At 41.9% G+C, this 19,620-nt stretch overlaps 1 protein-coding gene across 2 annotated transcripts in view; it reads right to left on the bottom strand.

The window, feature by feature from the left end:
* Nucleotides 1-19,620, bottom strand: part of PDE1A (phosphodiesterase 1A) — a 259,510-nt gene that overhangs the window by 59,833 nt on the left and 180,057 nt on the right. For both annotated transcript variants that reach the window (XM_065413365.1, XM_065413366.1), the window contains exons 3-6: nucleotides 9,261-9,443; nucleotides 7,683-7,749; nucleotides 6,729-6,845; nucleotides 5,278-5,418 (exon numbers count right to left, since the gene is read on the bottom strand). In XM_065413365.1, coding sequence (XP_065269437.1) covers nucleotides 5,278-5,418; nucleotides 6,729-6,845; nucleotides 7,683-7,749; nucleotides 9,261-9,443 — 508 coding nt within the window. The remainder of the gene's footprint in view (nucleotides 1-5,277; nucleotides 5,419-6,728; nucleotides 6,846-7,682; nucleotides 7,750-9,260; nucleotides 9,444-19,620) is intronic.

The following is a 19,620-nucleotide window of genomic DNA, read 5'->3' on the forward strand; positions in this document are numbered from 1 at the left end:
GGAGTTGGAAAAAAATAAAAAACAAGGTATGGTGGGAAATGTAAGAAAGTGGGAGTATCACAACTCATTTAATGGTGGGGGAAGAATATTTTCCCCTCCTTTGAGCATTGTTCACAAGATAAAAAAGAAAAACAAATGAACAATGACTTTAGAATCCCCATACAATTTTCTACATTCCACAAGAATAGGTATCTGGGGGATCAGATTCATTGGTTCCTAACTGTAGACCCGTATTATCTGTCCCACTTGTCTCATCTGGAGTTTAATCACAGAACACATCAGATAATATTGACCCTACCCTTCAGTTCAGGGAGTTTAATGCAAGGTTGGAGGCTAATTCTCCATCACCCATAATCCTTGACTTTGTATGTCTAATAGACACCCGGCTGAATGAGACACCTGGTCCTTGTTAGCTCTGACTTCTTCAGATGGGTATTCAGCTATTTGAGCCACATTAGGGCCAGGGAAAGATTTTATCTGTTATTTGACTCAGATTTCAGATACTAGAATTATCCCAGACCAAGATCTTCAGTATGAGTCCAAGGATTGGACTAAGATAGCAGCAGAAAAGGCAGCTTCTCTGATTACCCGAAAGTTTTGGATAACAGATTCCATTGTGTGTTCACTCTGGGTAAATTAATGTTAGTATGATTTTTTTTATTTCTTGACTTTCATAACCCTAGTGGTCCAATAATATGTGTGTGTGTGTGTGTGTGTATATATATAAGTATATATATATATACACATATAAATATTATATATATATATATATAAAATTCTGACTATCTAGGTTTTTTGGCAAACTGGAAAACATAGCAATTCTCTGGAGGACTGTAAAACTAAGGATACTAAAATGTATGCGTTCTGTAAAAAGGATTAGAGATTGTGGGGTTTCTAAAACCCAGCTTTATGTTATCTTTGCTTTAATCCATGGCCCAGAGAAGTGCAGAGGGAAAAAACAGGATCAATACTTTGCAGTTCTCTGTCTCAGTTCCACAAGCTACAGAGAAAACACAGAAAGACTACAAATGACATGCCTGAACTGATAAACCACTCCTGTGGGCACCCGTTATATAACAACATCAAAGGTGGGTGAAATATCCCAGGCACATGTCAGAGAGGAGAGTGGCAGTGCAGATAAAGGCATTAGAAGGGATGCCTGCTGTGAAAACAATTAGCTTGTGAGCAGTACTGTGTGTCACTCTCACCAGGTAAATAAGGCTGCAAGTTAATTAAGTGGCAGAAGCAGGAGAAGACAAACATAACATTTGTGCATTGTACTGTCAAGCTCCCCCAAGTGAGGGTGGTACGATCTAGCTATGTGAGGTACTTATATGGCCCCCATCACCTCACATTCTTTTAAATGTATTTATCCTCCAGATACCCCGGTGAGGAAGGGAAGTACTATTATCTCCATTTTACAGAGGGGGAACTGAGCCACAGAAGGACCAAGTGACTGGTGCAAGGGCTGACAGGAAGTGTATAGTGGAGCCAGGAACCGAAACTGGGTAAGCTGAGTCCCAGGCTACAGTTCTAACCATGGGACCATCTCCTAACTCAGCCTTTATTACATGACATTAATACGTTGCAAGGCAATGGCATCAAGAGGGCCTTTTTCAAGCACGGACACTCAGAAAATATTATTTTGCCTGGTAGGCTGCATCGCTTTGAAAACACTGTTGGCTTTCTGCTGTCCCATTAACAGTGACAAGTTATCCAGGAACAGTTATAATAAATATTTTCAACTGTGGCCATCTAAAACAGGCCTTAATTGATTAAGAACCATTTGTATAGGCAGTGCAAATTATTATGGTGTTACACAGGACAAGGAATAGCTATAAAGCCTAGGAGTGTGGGACAGAACTCAATACACCCAAGTGCATTCTGGGTACTGATATGCAAATACTCAATAGCAAGGATTCTAATGTGCAATGTATTCCTCCATCCAGCGTTCAGAGATACACTCTGGGTGTCATTGAACTCTGTAGGCTGAAGTCAAATTTCAGCATTAGGGCTTTCTTCTTCTAGTCTTCATATTTATATAGTGGTAATAGTTTGCTAGTCTCTTTACAGGCATGTATTAACTAATCACTCAGGGTGAGACTTGAAGTCATTGCTCCCAGTGACACCAGTGGGAATTGTGTCTAAGAAAAGACTGCAGAATTTGACCCTCACTTTGTAAGAAGCACTATAGTTAACATTTACAGTATTAAAATTAAATGCCTGATAATTTAGACACTTTTCTAGAAAGGAAATCAAAATTGCCTAGAATACTAAGACCAAATTCTACATTGTCATTGGGCTTGATCCTTTTCCCATTGCCAATCAATGAGGAAATATCAGGCACCTATATTACAGGTAACCCCAGTGATTTAAACTGTGTACAACGTGTATATCAGGGCATAACTTGAAAACCCGTAGAGCCAACTGTAAACTTGCCATTTTCACAAGTGCTTTGTACTCTACTGTCTTACAAACAGAAGTCATACAATATATTATTACCACTTCCGTCCTCGTTCTCTGTCTTTTAAAACACAACGTTCACACTCAGGACTAAACAGCGTCCCAAAAGGTAATTGACAGATGAAACATGAATTCTGAGTCAGGACTAACAAGTGTCTAACTAGCCAAATTTGTAGTGTGGAGATTCCTTACTGAAGCAATGTCAAAGGGCAATAGTATAAACATTGCAAGTTAGAATGAGTGTATGTACCTGCTTCAGCTGCCAAAGGCAAGACAAACAGAAGCATTGGGACATTGTAGCAGTACAAAGCAATCTCCTGGCTGCCACAGGCTCTATGAGGAGCAAGTGAGCTCAGGGTGTTCAAGGGTGTAAGGATAAGGCCTTTTCCTGTAGCCATATTGTAAGGCCTAAAGCCTAAGTCCTTTGTCTGCAGCCATATTAGGAGAGCAGCAGCCATTAGCTGAGAAGCAGGAAGTAACTTCCTCACATTCCATCTAAATTACATTAAAACATTGTAATATCGGGCTGTTAAGAAGGAGATTCATCCTAATAGTACCCACCATCACCAGATAAAGAAACAGATCTTAAGCTGGTTAAGGAAAACTTAGTTTGATAGCATTCTGTCTGGCAAGAAACCAATTATCAAAAGTTGTGGTTGTGAAATCCCCATTTCTTTATTGTTTTGTCTTTATGGTCCCCGCTTCTCTATTGTTTGACTGTATGATCTCTGTCTCATTCTTTGATTGTTTCTGTCTGTTACATAATTAATTTTGCTAGGTGTAAATCAATTAAGGTAGTGGGGTAGGATTGGTTAGAGAATTTTGTTACAACATGTTAGGATTGGTTAGTAAAATTTTAGTATAATGATTGGTTAAGGTACAGTTAAGCAGGACTCATGTTTCACTATATAAACTGGGGTCCAAAAGGAAGTTCTTTGGGACCAACTCCAGGACACAACCCTATCAGAGCTGCCAGACCTCAGAACTCTGCCAATGACACTGTGCAGAAACTGGAGTCCCCCAGTTGGACCTGATCCTGACTGGCCATCAAGAAAAGTTCATCTGTTTTATTGGGACTGGGAGTGGTGAGCACTGTATGGGTAGTGTGGGCTGGTTTTGATGATTGTTAATAGATAGAGGATAAGGATAAGGATATTACTGTGTAAACTCTTTCATTGGTAAAAGGTCCTGCAAACCTGCACAAAATTATGCCCTGAGCCTAGGAATTGGGTAAGGGTGGGTACTTAAATTGACAGGGATATGCCTGAGCCCTAGGAACGGGGTAAGGGTGTGTGCCTAATTTAAGAGGGTTATGCCTTGAACCCTAGGAACTTGGTGTAACGGGGCGGGACTCACCCCTGCGGCGCCTCCTGCTGGTCATCCAGGGAATTAGCTCTTCCAGCCTCCGGCACACCCTCTGCAGGCCAGTGTCCCGCTTGCCGCTGGGCCCGAGTCCCTCCTGGACCCCGGTGCCCCTTTTAGGCTAGGGTGCTGCCCCCTGGCAGTACCCCCCACAGTCTCAGGGTCTCCCCACCCAAGGGAACCCCAACCCTCTATCCCCACCTCTCCTCAGTCATGGGCTACTGACAGTCACCATCTAGCCCCCGCTCACTGGGGCAGACTGCAGTGTAAAAGCCACTCATCATAGGCAAGGGGTTTTTGGACCTGCTGCCTCTGCCTACTTGTGGGTTGCCCCCTGCAACCCCACTACCTAATTGGCCTTCCACTAGGCCACAGTCTTGGGGGTTTCCAGGCCAGAGCTCCCCAGCTCCCTTGGCCTTCCCCCAGCCCTGCTCCACTCCAGGTACCTTCTCTCAGCTCCCTGCAGAGAGTCTCTCTCTGGCTTCTGGCCCCAGCCCTCTTATAAAGGCCAGTTGGGCCCTCATTAAGCCAGCCTCGGCCTGATTGGGGCGTGGCCTCAAGCTGAGGCTGCTTTCCCCAATCAGCCCTGCTTTTCCTTCCCTGCCACAGCCCTCTCCCCGGGCTGTTTTAAGCCTTTTAAGGCAGGAGCGGGTGACCACTCCGCTACACTTGGTAAAGGTGGGTGACCCTAGAATGTATGAGTAATAGAGAATTTTGTGCGGGTAACAAGGGATGCACTGGTTCAGTGCAGTCCCTTACCTGCAGAGCCCTCAGCAGAGATTAAAGCTGCAAAACCTTCAGGGTAAGGGGCTGGTAATGGAAACAACACTTGCCCACCCTTGTGGATGAATACCCCTCTAGGTCACTAGGACACTCTAATCACTTCCAGGGATGATCAAGGGAAAATTAGGAGAAGACTCTCTCTAAAGCCTTTTTGCTTATGTAGGGAGAATCATCCGCATATTATAGCCCATTTTCCTTCGCTGAGTTCTAAGAAGAAAGGAAAATGAATAGGCTGCCTCATCCACACGTTCAATGCGTACTTCTAAACTACACTATTGTTCCCTGAGGAGAGAATCCCCCGTGGCTAGAAACGGCCCCACACCCAGAACCCCAGATCCTGATTGAGATTTGTATCACAGTATGCAGCTCAAATCTGTCTGCAGAATGGATCACACACCAAATCTAAGTATCAGAAATTTGAGAAAGCTCTCATTTAGATTGAGTGTCCCCAATTTTGGTTGTGATTATAGCTGTGATTTTCATGCAACCTCTGTAGAGACATGAGGTTCAGAGCCAGTTCCCGAGTTTGGGCCCATCTCTAGAAAAAGCCCCCTTTAAAATTATTGACATCTGTAGCACCAGTAAGCCTGCATATAGATACCCATGTAGATACCTATATAACGGTGAGTTTGAGAAACTAAAGTGACTGAGTTCTGTAGTACTTCTTACCATGATACCAGTATGAAGCATTATGTAATGCACGGTTTGAGTAACATCAGCTGCATGGATCAGATTGTGGTATGGATTTTTGTACTTGCTGTAACCAACCTCCAAAGCTTCTGCAAATGAAATAAGACTGGGCACAGGGATCTGTGAGAAGCAAACATTAGAATAAGCTATGTTTCTCTTGCAACAGCTACAAAGTCAATGGTGTAATAAATAAAACATAAATTAACACACAGTGCAACTCTGATACACCAGTTCACAAATATCAAGGTGATGGGGCAAATTACTAAAATGTAAAGGACTAGAACCTGATCTGCACTGGAGGAATTCACAGACTGCTCTGCTCCTGTTCCCCTTAGGGGACACATTCCCCTGCTTACACTACGTGCAATGTGGGACTAGCATATAAGGGGGAATGGACTGTACCCAGAAAGGTGCAGTAGGGGAGCACTCCCCGTGAATGCCTAGGAACTCATGAGGCATTCATGTAACAAAGGTATGACACATAGGATTACTAATAGAAGACTGATCTTTATATCCTGGCCCCAATCACCTAACCAGGAGGTCAGGGTTACAAATGGTGTTCCCTGACTTCAATAGCCTCACACTCCCTCAATGTGGGCCTCACACTGTGCACAAGGAAGGACTGTGAAGTACAGGCACAATCTAGCTCTATATTTTTTTAGGCAGTTAAATAATAAGTTTTTCCTAAGACAAGACTCCTAGCGATTTTGTGTGATAAACTGAAAACTGGGTTTCCACAATGACAGTGAAACTTGAGTTCAATATCATAAATATGATAAATAATAAAGTATTGCGCACTTTGATAGCACTCTCTAGGTGAGCAGCTCAAAGTGCTTTACAAATATGAAATAGTTAAGTCATACAATATCCCTCAGACAGCACTGTAATGTAGCCTCCTCTAGGGTGGCACATGGCAGGTGTTTAACACTATGCCATTAAAACAATTTAGAACAGGAAGAGGAAGTGAAAAATATAGTACTCAGCTGAAATCCTAGTGAGGATTTAGGTCCACAGATTGTGATCTAAGCTATCTCAAGTGCTCAGGACCAAAGTTTGTGTGTCTACCAGCACAGTGTCTCCTTCCCAAGTCTGGGACATGGGCTCGGTACTAACTCATAAGGAAGCAAGCTACCTGTGCACTTTTTGCTTCACTCTGCTGTGCACTGGGGACCTCCCATCCAAAAAGCTGAAGACCTGCTTAGCTTTCAATCTTTGTCAGGATCTCAACAGCAGCAGAATGACTGTAGACAACATTAGGTGGAACTTTATTGTTATTACAATGAATATAGTCTGATGTCCTGTATGTGATGTCTTTTAAACTTTGTAATTCTGTACTTCATTTGTTCAATAAAATATAATTTTAAACATAACCCCATTTTTTAATATTTTAGTCTTATTTTTATATTTGAATTTTGTGTGATGCTTCTGACCTTGAAACGGCTTATAAGGTCATATCTGGTGAACAGCTCGTACATCATGAATTTCAGACTGTGCTCTCCACTTGCTTCATTTAGGGCAAACACATCAAATGACCATTTATCAACATCCTGCAGATTAAAAAATATAACACTTTCATATGTTTAAATAGGTCCCAGCTAATACATGGAAAAGTTTAAAACAATATCTATTTCCCCAAAGTCACAGGTTCCTTTTACTTCATGTTACTCATACTAATGGTTATTCTAATACTAATAACAAACCTAGTTAGGAAAATTATTAGAAAAAAAAACTTGTATCCTGAGTTATATAATTGTAGGATAAACTGCTAGCTGTTTTGTATGCTCACAATCTAAGGCCCTGATCTTTCAAACACACAAATAGCTTTACACACATAAATTGTTCCACACAGAGTTCAGTGGAACTACTTGTGTGCTCTTTTGCATAGACTATGTCATAAATACTTTAAGAAAATCATGGTAAACACTATAACATTTGTCTTTTAGGGAAACAGGTTACATACTACCTTCTTGCTTAAGAAATACTATTGTCGATTGTATGTTGTAGCTATATACAACATGATTACTCTTCCCCCCCATCCCAAAAGAGGAAAGACACGCTGCTCTCTGAGTCACTGGATTTCTACTATAATTTGGCGCTGATAAAATCATGACAGGTAAATTTTATAAAGCAATTTTCTACTCAAATTTATCCTCTTGCTCTAATGATATCTAAATGAAATCATAATGAAATTGAGGTATAATAAATATAATCATATGCTATTTATGAATTTTTCAATATGGCTTTTATCTCTTATGCATATTCATTTCTACAGTACCATATATGGCCATAATACTTTCAGAAAAAGCACCCTAATTTCATCCTAAAAAAATAATTAGCACACATACAAATATATTGAAATTACACAATGATTGAACTGATTTCACCTTAAATGTTACTATCACTTCTGCTGGGTATGCCAAACCAACCATGTTAGAGGTCCTTCGGTACATCCTAAAAGAACAAATGCATTATTTATTAGGTGGTACTTATGCCATTTTAAAACATTTCTTTTTTCAGTTTCTCTTTTATAATTTCTGAATTAAGGGCCTAATCCAAAACCCATTCAACTCAGTTGGAGTCTTTCTATGAACTTCATGGACTTTGAAGAAGGATCCTGTGTACTACAAAGTGTGACTTTCTGGTCTAATAATACATTGCTAGGAATACTTCTTGCTCCTCTAAGTAATTGTTGTAGCTATTCATATCACTTAATGTGAATAAAGAAAATATGCTATTTTAGTTTAGTATTGTCATCAGTACCATTACCACAGATTCACCTGCTTTGTCTCCTAACAAAAGGATGGCCTACATGTGGGCCTCAGGTATTAAAATATTCAGGCACAGATCCTCAGCTGGTGTAAGACGGTGCTGCTCAATTAATTTTAGTATGAAACCATGAGTATCAAATATAACTAAGTTAACTGTTTTATTACTTAAGTAAATGTGGAGTTGCCAAAGATAGATCATTTAAGTTGTTTGGAATAGAGATTTGGATACACAACTATCTCTGACCCATTGGAATACAATTTATCTAATGTAAAAAAAGCAACTATAGGCCTGAGACTGTGGCTTATTCACCAAAAGACACTTTTGCAAATATTCTGGTCCACACATAGGTAATGGTCCTCATAAATGGTGTTGGAAATGTAACTCCCTTTGTGCTACTTTAGCTCATATATTTCGGCAGCCCTCCTGTATCAAGAATTTCTGATGCGGGGGGTGGTGTCAAAGGACCAATTTCATATTGGATGCTAAGTTGGAGTTTCATTGAAGTTTCACTCTTGGATATATTCCTGATACCTGGAAATTACCTGGTAACAAGGCAGCATGGTTCCAGAGTGCAGCTTTGGCTGCAAAAAAATGAATCCTGCAAAAATGGAAAAGTCGATCCCCACCAAATATTGATGCCTAGCTCAGGGATATGGCTGATGTCGCAGCGAATGAACAACTGGCATTTCGCAGAAAGGGAAAGCCGGAAAAATTCAAAGCAATTTGGGCTGACTTTTAGAGGTCTATGATTAATGTAGACCCTGAAGATAGTTATGTCACTTCCCGTCCCCTCCCCTCCCTTTTTCCTAACCTTCTTTATTTACTTTGTGTATTCTGGTCAATCTGGTATTTTGGTATATTTGTTGTATTTGAAAAAAACAATACAAAATCATAAATAAAAAAGTAAATGTTGAGTCTTTGGCACATTTTGGTGTAGATAGGTCCAAGCCATGGAGTTTGGGTCCAGAACTTTCCAAAATTCAAGAGGATTGGTATCTAGGGGTTTCGTTTAGAACTCAGGACAGACCATTAGAGAGATGGGGCGAGGATGGCATTCAGATGTAGCTCTGAACTTTCCCAGATATTTGGTTCAGGCTCATCTCCAATTTTGGTACACATTCTGGCACCACTTGTTGGATAGCACCATTGTGGTTAAACATGTTATCTGCCATCACACTAAAATCCACAATCACCTTTCTACAAATATCCCAGCCTGTACAGCATGTACGATGCTTCGAAATTTTGGCTTTTCTTCGGGTCTCCTTTTCGTCATCCCCATTTTCCTCGTGAAGGTAGAAGCCAGCCAGTCCCGTACTTCCAGTGGGACTGAATCGGATTGGATGTCAGAAAGTTCATCTTCAGTATCCAAAAGTCTCCTACAAAAGATATGAATAACTGAGAATCAGGCAAACTGAAGCAACGAGGTGGGAATAAGTGACCAGCTGATAACATACAGTTTTAATGGCAGTTAGACTAGTTTGTAGCATTGTCTCTGGGTCACTAAACGCTTACCCTGCTCACTGGGGAAGGGCTTTGATAGGGCTTGGAGCACTGGAAAAACCCTTTGCGGTGGGGGAGGATGGGAGGGAGTGAGGGAGAGGGGCAAGGGAGCTCAACAGGGAGCAGTTGTGACAGCATTCTACATGCCTCCTATTCCTTCCTTCCTTCGACCCATCTTTGCCGTCAGCGTGTGGGAACAGCTTCTAATCTCATCTCTTTCCCCCACCTCCCACCCCCTTCGCTTCCCACACTGTAGGGTGTGGGAAGATCACATGCTGTCCAACCCACCACATCTGGTTTTTGGTGTTTAAGTTACAATTCTTGCAAGTGCGGCAGGTTCCAGTGTGGTTGGTGGGTTAGGTAGGGTCTGACTGAGGTCTCTATGACCTAGTCAGCTGCTTAGGCATTGGTCTGTATAGGCCAGTAAAGAAGGAAGTTTGAGGGCAGGCCAGGTGCAGTGGCTGGGTGCACAGTAACTTGAATGCAATGGCCATACCCATCTGCTGGGAGTGTGTGCAGGGTTTGCAGTCCCAACCATTTACAGAAAAGTCCAACAGAATGTCATAGCAAATGGAAATTTTTCTGTAGATTTTTTGAACCATCAAAACCTGGCAAGGTGGGCATTTGCCTCTATGTCTAGAACAGCTTGTGCCTCTCCTCATTTCATCTCTCCAACCTCAAGCATGGAAGAGGGAAGATTATTGAGAGTCTGGCATAAAATAGAGCATCCACATTTGACTATATTATGGTGCCTGTGTTTCATTGTTTCTGGGTCCATTTCAAAAAAAAGTTTTCCTTTCTGTACTGGAGTGATAACTGTCTAAAAGCCCTAGACACAATACTATGCCTCTAGAAAGTCAACAGTTTTTCCTCAGAACATCTGAACAATTTCAAACTACTACAGCTCTGAGTGTGGCATCTGTTGGTAATAGCACAAAAATTGCACATCCATTATGCATCATTAACAAATTACTCCAGAATTATATAAATGACTGATGAGGCTAAATTTGGAATATTTGCTGTGCACAGGTCTGGACAACCTATTATAAGGGAAAAAACAGTAGTGGTGGAAAAGGTGTTGTACCACAAAGGATAACAATAACTTGGGCACTCAAGGCTCTCAGTTAATCCAAAAGGTTAAAAAAGCTAATCCTATGTTCTTTAAAAAAAGATATAGGAAATGAGGTTCGCTGGGATAGCAGAGTTGGGTTGGAACCAGAAAGAGTTTCCCTTGCTCGTGTCTTCAGGGGAAGCCAGTGATTAAGAACCAGGGATTAATCCCAGCTTCACACTGCCTCCAGTTAGGGCTGGTCTTCACTATGGGGTGATCGATGCAGCAGGGATTGATTTAGCAGGTCTAGTGAAGACCCGCTAACTCAATGGCAGAGCGCTCTCCAGTCGACTCCGGTACTCCAGCTCCCCGAGAAGAGTAAGGGAATTCGACCGGAGCGCGTCTCCCGTTGACTCAGCGCAGTGAAGACACCGTGGTAAATTGACCTAAGCTACGTCGACTCCAGCTACATTATTCACATAACTGGAGTACTGTAACTTAGGTCAACTTGCCCCCATCGTGAAGACAAGCCTGTAGGCACCTAAATCCAGCTCAGCATCTCTGAAAGTAACAGATGCCTCAATATGGATTTTGCTATATACACACGTATGAATATTTAGGCCCTAACTTTCTGTGCCTCCATTTCCATATCTGTAAAATAGGAATGATAATACTTACCTACCTCCCACACAGGGCTGGCCTTAGGCATGGGCAAATTGGATGAAAACCCAGGGAGCCTTTATAAACAGGGCGTCTCTGGAGCAGGTGTGGCCCTCCCCCTGGCCCTGGGTTGAAGGCACAAATTGATCTTGTTCCCCAAATTTAAACTACAGTGTAATCCACATAAATCCTCAATAGTTCGCCTTTATTATAAAACATCTTTCGGGCGATTGCAATGTTTATAATCCTGACTATTTGGCATTTGATATATGTATTATATAACCAGAAAAAAAATCTTATAATCCCTCAATCATTTTATAAGTGTTCAAATTATTTCTCAAATGGGATGCAATTCACCTGCAATGTAACAGTTGTAGAAGGCACTTCAGTATAACACAATCTTAAACTGCATGGGAATTAGGCTGCTGCAGAACAGGCACACACCCATGTATGGTGCAGCTGGTCCTTTGTTTTTGGTTTTTATTTTGTTTAAAGTTTCCTGGGAATTATCTGTACTTATAAAAAAAAAATGAAAAGATGGGGGTGGGGGGGGAATCAGTAAAAACTAAAATGAAGAGCCAGCAGCCAGAGCGGTGAGGGCTACCTGGTATGCACGGAAGGTGATGGCAGAGTTGGGGTAATGTGGGCCTTCCGTTCTTTGCAGGCTTGTCACTGCAGTGGTCAGGTGGTCTCTGCTGCCAGACCCCAACTCCTTTCCCATCCTGCTCCGCCACTATGCAGCAGCAGCTGCCAATGGAAATTACCTGAGGCGGGACCAGGTCAGGAGAGTGCAAGCGTTTTCAAAATTTGGGTTAAAAAAGTGGGTAAAACCTGACTGTTTTTTCAAAACCTGAAAATTTTTCTGGGAAATTTGGTAAAAACCAAAAATGAAGAGTTTTGTGTATAGGCTAGTGCAGAAGAGTTTGAGAGCAGGCCAGGAGCATGGTGGGTGGGAGCACATTAACTTGAAAGCAATGGCCAGAGCCATGTATTGAGAGAGTTCAGGGTATGGAGTCCTCATCCTTTACCCAGAAGTCCTATAGAATTTCATAGAAAATAACTTTTCTATAGATTTTTGGACCATCAAAAGCTATTGAATTTAATACTTAATTTTGTACCTGCTATAGAATTCTTATGGATAGCCCCCAAATCCTCTATTCTCTATTAAAGTCTACAGAGTTAGAAAGTAATTTCTCTAGAACCCTCTTGGCTTGAGTCCTCTGGGTTTCATTCCTATTAACTTTTCCAGTCCTTTTCTACAATGGATTCCAGCCCAAGGAATGGTGAAGCCGCATTAAAAGGGCTCCTCCAGGCTGGAGAATTGAATACTTTCCAAATTCTTCATAGCCACCACGTACAAACCCATTTTCTCTGACATTGTGTGTGGGATGGGGGAGCTTGCTATTTTTCATCTGAAAGGAGATTAAAAACTAGAAACTGGTTGTAAATTTAATTTTCTCTGGCCATTTTTACTATTCCCTCACTAAGATAGGGCCTAGTCTGCCTGTGATGGATGTTAACAGGAGTTTCTATATAAACACAGAGCAGGAACAGGGGAACAGGAGAAAATTGCCTTTTTAACCAAGTTGTTTCTTTTTACTGTATAGTTTCCCCCTCCTTCTTTCAAGGCACATTCCAGCAATTCTCATGGGACCCCTTATTTCTCATGAGAGATTCCCGGGTGGCAATTTACATGCAAGAGACAGTTTGACGGTACACCTACACTGCATGCTTGTTTTGGAGGCATGTAAAGTACATACCTGCCCTCAGCATGGGTATAAACAGCAGCGTAAGCAATGAGGCACAGCTTAGGCAAGTAGAGTAAGGACACACCTGAAGGGAGTGAGTATATAGGTGAGTAAATACCATTCACACTCTACTCACCCCAAGCTGTGCCTCCCTATCTACACTGCTATTTTTAGCAGTGTGGTGCTGTGCTGCCTCCCGGTGCTGGCGCCTTTCCCCTCTGCAGGAAAAGACTCCCCCCAGCGGGGAAAGGCTCTGGAAGAGGGGAGACAGAGGGAAAAGGCTCTGCCAGCTCCCCGTTGCTCGAGCCTTTCCCTGCAGCAGAGAAAGGCTCTGGCAGGGAGATGCTGAAGCCTTTCCAGGCTGCCAGCCCTCTGCCAGAGCCTTTCACTGACACATGTAGCTACACTCCAAAGTGTGAATGCAGCCTGCTTTTCACTGTAGCATGTAGATACCTAGACCTTACACGCTGCCACCAGTGGCGTGTAGAGTAAACATATCCTAAATGGCTCTCATTCCTGCTTAACAAACTAGGAAACCAATTGCTGCAATACAGACATTGTACAGTGGGCCAGATCCTCAGCTATTATAAATTGGTACAGCTCCCTTCCTGGGATATCTAAGAGGACAGTAAAATATCAGTAAGTTTTCCTAATGCATTATTAGTTTCTTTAAAGAACCCAACTGAATGAACATTTTAAACGAGTGCTTTGAAAGGCATCAGTCATTCATATATATATTACCTTCAATATCTACCATTACTGTCTGGAGTTCCTCTCCTCCAATTCCATCCTAAACCCCTCTCCAATCATGCTTTCACCCATTGCACTCAACTGAAACTGCTCTTGTCAAAGTCTCCAAAGGCCTCTTCCTAACCAAAAAGGAGGGCAACAAAAATGATTAAGGGGCTGGAGCACATGACTTATGAGGAGAGGCTGAGGGAACTGGGATTGTTTAGTCTGCAGAAGAGAAGAATGAGGGGGGATTTGATAGCTGTTTTCAACTACCTGAAAGGGGGTTCCAAAGAGGATGGATCTAGACTGTTTTCAGTGGTACCAGATGACAGAACAAGGAGTAATGGTCTCAAGTTGCAGTGGGGGCGGTTTAGGTTGGATATTAGGAAAAACTTTTTCACTGGGAGGGTGGTGAAGCACTGGAATGGGTTACCTAGGGAGGTGGTGGAATCTCCTTCCTTAGAGGTTTTTAAGGTCAGGCTTGACAGAGCCCTGGCTGGGATGATTTAGTTGGGGATTGGATTTAGTTGGGGATTTGAGCAAGGGGTTGGACTAGATGACCTCCTGAGGTCCCTTCCAACCCTGAGATTCTATGAAAGCTCAGAACCAGTAATTTGCTCTGTCAGCTGCCTTTGACACCATTAACCATGTTCTTTTTGAAATCTTGTGCTCCCTTGACTTCCATGGCTCTGTCCTCTCCTCATTCTTCTCCGACCTCTCTAATCCCTTCTTCAGCAGGTCCCCTTGGAGGATCTTCCTCATCTGCCCTCCAACTTTCTGTGAGGGTTCACAGGGCTCTATCCTTGGTCCTCTTTTCTTCTCCTTCTAAATCTTACCTATGAGTAATCTCATCTGCAAACATAAATTCAACTACCATCTTCTATGCTGTTGACTCAAAGATCTGCCTCTCTACTCCAGACCTGTCTTTCCATCCAAACCAGGATCTTAGCCAAACTTTTTGACATCTCCTCATGGATCTAGCTGTCAACTCAACATGGCTAAAACAGAGCTCTTAAACTTTCCTCCCAAGCTCTTCCCCAACTCCTTTCTCAACCACGGTGACCACCACAGGCCTGTAATCTAGGCATCATCTTCAACTCCGACCTCTCAACAGATCCTCACACCCAGGCTTTGCCTAAATCTTACATTTTTTTTCTGCAGAACATGTCTAAGATGTGGCCTTTCATATCTAATCACACAGCTAAAACTCCTCCAGGCTGTCATTGTCTTGTACCTGACCAGGACAGTGATTGTGACGATGAAATGCTAAGGGAGATTAGAGAGGCTATCAAAATAAAGAACTCAGTAATAGTGGGGGATTTCAATTATCCCCATATTGACTGGGAACATGTCACCTCAGGATGAAATGCAGAGACAAAATTTCTCAATACTTTAAATGACTGCTTCTTGAAGCAACTGGTACAGGAACCCACAAGGGGAGAGGCAACTCTAGATTTAGTCCTGAGTGGCGCGCAGGAGCTGGTCCAAGAGGTAACTATAACAGGACCGCTTGGAAATAGTGACCATAATATAATAACATTTAACATCCCTGTGGTGGGAAGAACATCTCAACAGCCCAACACTGTGGCATTTAATTTCAAAAAGGGGAACTATGCAAAAATGAGGGGGTTAGTTAAACAGAAATTAAAAGGTACAGTGACTAAAGTGAAATCCCTGCAAGCTGCATGGACGCTTTTTAAACACACCATAATAGAGGCCCAACTTAAATGTATACCGCAAATTAAGAAACACAGTAAAAGAACTAAAAAAGAGCCACCGTGGCTTAACCACCATGTAAAAGAAGCAGTGAGAGATAAAAAGGCATCTTTTAAAAAGTGGAAGTCAAATCCTAGTGAGGTAAATAGAAAGGAGCATAAACACTGCCAAATTAAGTGTAAAAATGTAATAAGAAAAGCCAAAAAGGAGTTTGAAGAACGGCTAGCCAAAAACTCAAAAGGTAATAACAAAATGTTTTTTAAGTACATCAGAAGCAGGAAGTCTGCTAATCAACCAGTGGGGCCCCTGGATGATCGAGATACAAAAGGAGCACTTAAAGACGATAAAGTCATTGCGGAGAAACTAAACGGATTCTTTGCTTCAGTCTTCACGGCTGAGGATGTTAGGGAGATTCCCAAACCTGAGCCAGCTTTTGTAGGTGACAAATCTGAGGAACTGTCACAGACTGAAGTGTCACTAGAGGAGGTTTTGGAATTAATTGATAAACTTAACATTAACAAGTCATCGGGACCAGATGGCATTCACCCAAGAGTTCTGAAAGAACTCAAATGTGAAGTTGCGGAACTATTAACTATGGTTTTTAACCTGTCCTTTAAATCGGCTTCTGTACCCAATGACTGGAAGATAGCTAATATAACGCCAATATTTAAAAAGGGCTCTAGAGGTGATCCTGGCAATTACAGACCGGTAAGTCTAAGATCAGTACCAGGCAAATTAGTTGAAACAATAGTAAAGAATAAAATTGTCAGACACATAGAAGAACATAAATTGTTGGGCAAAAGTCAACATGGTTTCTGTAAAGGGAAATCATGTCTTATTAATCTATTAGAGTTCTTTGAAAGGGTTAACAAACATGTGGACAAGGGGGATCCAGTGGACACAGTGTACTTAGATTTCCAGAAAGCCTTTGAAAAGGTCCCTCACCAAAGGCTCTTACGTAAATTAAGTTGTCATGGGATAAAAAGGAAAGTCCTTTCATGGATTGAGAACTGGTTAAAAGACAGGGAACAAAGGGTAGGAATAAATGGTAAATTCTCAGAATGGAGAGGGGTGACTAGTGGTGTTCCCCAAGGGTCAGTCCTAGGACCAATCCTATTCAACTTATTCATAAATGATCTGGAGAGGGAAAAACAGTAACAGGAAACTTGGAAATGGCAGAGATGCTTAATGACTTCTTTGTTTTGGTCTTCACCGAGAAGTCTGAAGGAATGCCTAACATAGTGAATGCTAATGGGAAGGGGGTAGGTTTAGCAGATAAAATAAAAAAAGAACAAGTTAAAAATCACTTAGAAAAGTTAGATGCCTGCAAGTCACCAGGGCCTGATGAAATGCATCCTAGAATACTCAAGGAGCTAATAGAGGAGGTATCTGAGCCTCTAGCTATTATCTTTGGAAAATCATGGGAGACGGGAGAGATTCCAGAAGACTGGAAAAGGGCAAATATAGTGCCCAGCTATAAAAAGGGAAATAAAAACAACCCAGGAAACTACAGACCAGTTAGTTTAACTTCTGTGCCAAGGAAGATAATGGAGCAAGTAATTAAGGAAATCATCTGCAAACACTTGGAAGGTGGTAAGGTGATAGGGAACAGCCAGCATGGATTTGTAAAGAACAAATCATGTCAAACCAATCTGATAGCTTTCTTCGATAGGATAACGAGTCTTGTGGATAAGGGAGAAGCTGTGGATGTGGTATACCTAGACTTTAGTAAGGCATTTGATACGGTCTCGCATGATATTCTTATCGATAAACTAGGCAAATACAATTTAGATGGGGCTACTATAAGGTGGGTGCATAACTGGCTGGATAACCGTACTCAGAGAGTTGTTATTAATGGTTCCCAATCCTGCTGGAAAGGCATAACGAGTGGGGTTCCGCAGGGGTCTGTTTTGGGACCGGCTCTGTTCAATATCTTCATTAACGACTTAGATATTGGCATAGAAAGTACGCTTATTAAGTTTGCGGATGATACCAAACTGGGAGGGATTGCAACTGCTTTGGAGGACAGGGTCATAATTCAAAATGATCTGGACAAATTGGAGAAATGGTCTGAGTTAAACAGGATGAAGTTTAACAAAGACAAATGCAAAGTGCTCCACTTAGGAAGAAAAAATCAGTTTCACACATACAGAATGGGAAGAGACTGTCTAGGAAGGAGTACGGCAGAAAGGGATCTAGGGGTTATAGTGGACCACAAGCTAAATATGAGTCAACAGTGTGATGCTGTTGCAAAAAAAGCAAACATGATTCTGGGATGTATTAACAGGTGTGTTGTGAGCAAGACACGAGAAGTCATTCTTCCGCTCTACTCTGCTCTGGTTAGGCCTCAGCTGGAGTATTGTGTCCAGTTTTGGGCACCGCATTTCAAGAAAGATGTGGAGAAATTGGAAAGGGTCCAGAGAAGAGCAACAAGAATGATTAAAGGTCTTGAGAACATGACCTATGAAGGAAGACTGAAAGAATTGGGTTTGTTTAGTTTGGAAAAGAGAAGACTGAGAGGGGACATGATAGCAGTTTTCAGGTATCTAAAAGGGTGTCATAAGGAGGAGGGAGAAAACTTGTTCACCTTAGCCTCTAAGGATCGAACAAGAAGCAATGGGCTTAAACTGCAGCAAGGGAGGTCTAGGTTGGACATTAGGAAAAAGTTCCTAACTGTCAGGGTGGTTAAACACTGGAATAAATTGCCTAGGGAGGTTGTGGAATCTCCATCTCTGGAGATATTTAAGAGTAGGTTAGATAGACATTTATCAGGGATGGTCTAGACAGTATTTGGTCCTGCCATGCGGGCAGGGGACTGGACTCGATGACCTCTCGAGGTCCCTTCCAGACCTAGAATTTATGAATCTATGAATCTATGGAGAAAGGGGTAAAACGTGAGGTGGCAAAGTTTGCAGATGATACTAAACTGCTCAAGATAGTTAAGACCAAAGCAGACTGTGAAGAACTTCAAAAAGACCTCACAAAACTAAGTGATTGGGCAACAAAATGGCAAATGAAATTTAATGTGGATAAATGTAAAGTAATGCACATTGGAAAAAATAACCCCAACTATACATACAATATGATGGGGGCTAATTTAGCTACAACAAATCAGGAAAAAGATCTTGGCGTCATCATGGATAGTTCTCTGAAGACATCCACGCAGTGTGCAGAGGTAGTCAAAAAAGCAAACAGGATGTTAGGAATCATTAAAAAGGGGATAGAGAATAAGACGGAGAATATATTATTGCCCTTATATAAATCGATGGTACGCCCACATCTTGAATACTGCATACAGATGTGGTCTCCTCATCTCAAAAAAGATATACTGGCACTAGAAAAGGTTCATAGAAGGGCAACTAAAATGATTAGGGGTTTGGATAGGGTCCCATATGAGGAGAGATTAAAGAGGCTAGGACTTTTCAGCTTGGAAAAGAGGAGACTAAGGGGGGATATGATAGAGGTATATAAAATCATGAGTGATGTGGAGAAAGTAGATAAGGAAAAGTAATACAAGAACTAGGGGCCACCAAATGAAATTAATGGGCAGCAAGTTTAAAACAAATAAAAGGAAGTTCTTCACACAGCGCACAGTCAACTTGTGGAACTCCTTGCCTGAGGAGGTTGTGAAGGCTAGGACTATAACAGCGTTTAAAAGAGAACTGGATAAATTCATGGAGGTTAAGTCCATTAATGGCTATTAGCCAGGATGAGTAAGGAATGGTGTCCCTAGCCTGTGTTTGTCAGAGGGTGGAGATGGATGGCAGGAGAGAGATCACTTGATCATTACCTGTTAGGTTCACTCCCTCTGGGGCACCTGGCATTGGCCACTGTCGGTAGATGGACCTTTGGTCTGACCCAGTACGGCCATTCTTATGTTCTTATATCTCAATTATTGCAACATACTTTTCTTTGACCTTGACAATCTTGAACCACTCATATCCATTCAGAAAGCTGCTGCAAAGATCATATCCCTAGCCCATCACTTTGACCATGTCACCCCTCTCTCTGAATCCTTTCATTGGCTCCCCCATCTCTAACACATCAAACATAAGCTACTTATCTTCCCTGTTAACACTTTTCATCGTCTATGCCCACCCTATCTCTCATTTACTATCAAGATGTTAACTCCTGCCTCTGATTGGT

Source organism: Emys orbicularis, chromosome 11 (genome assembly GCF_028017835.1).
Source record: "Emys orbicularis isolate rEmyOrb1 chromosome 11, rEmyOrb1.hap1, whole genome shotgun sequence".
NCBI lineage: Eukaryota > Metazoa > Chordata > Testudines > Emydidae > Emys > Emys orbicularis.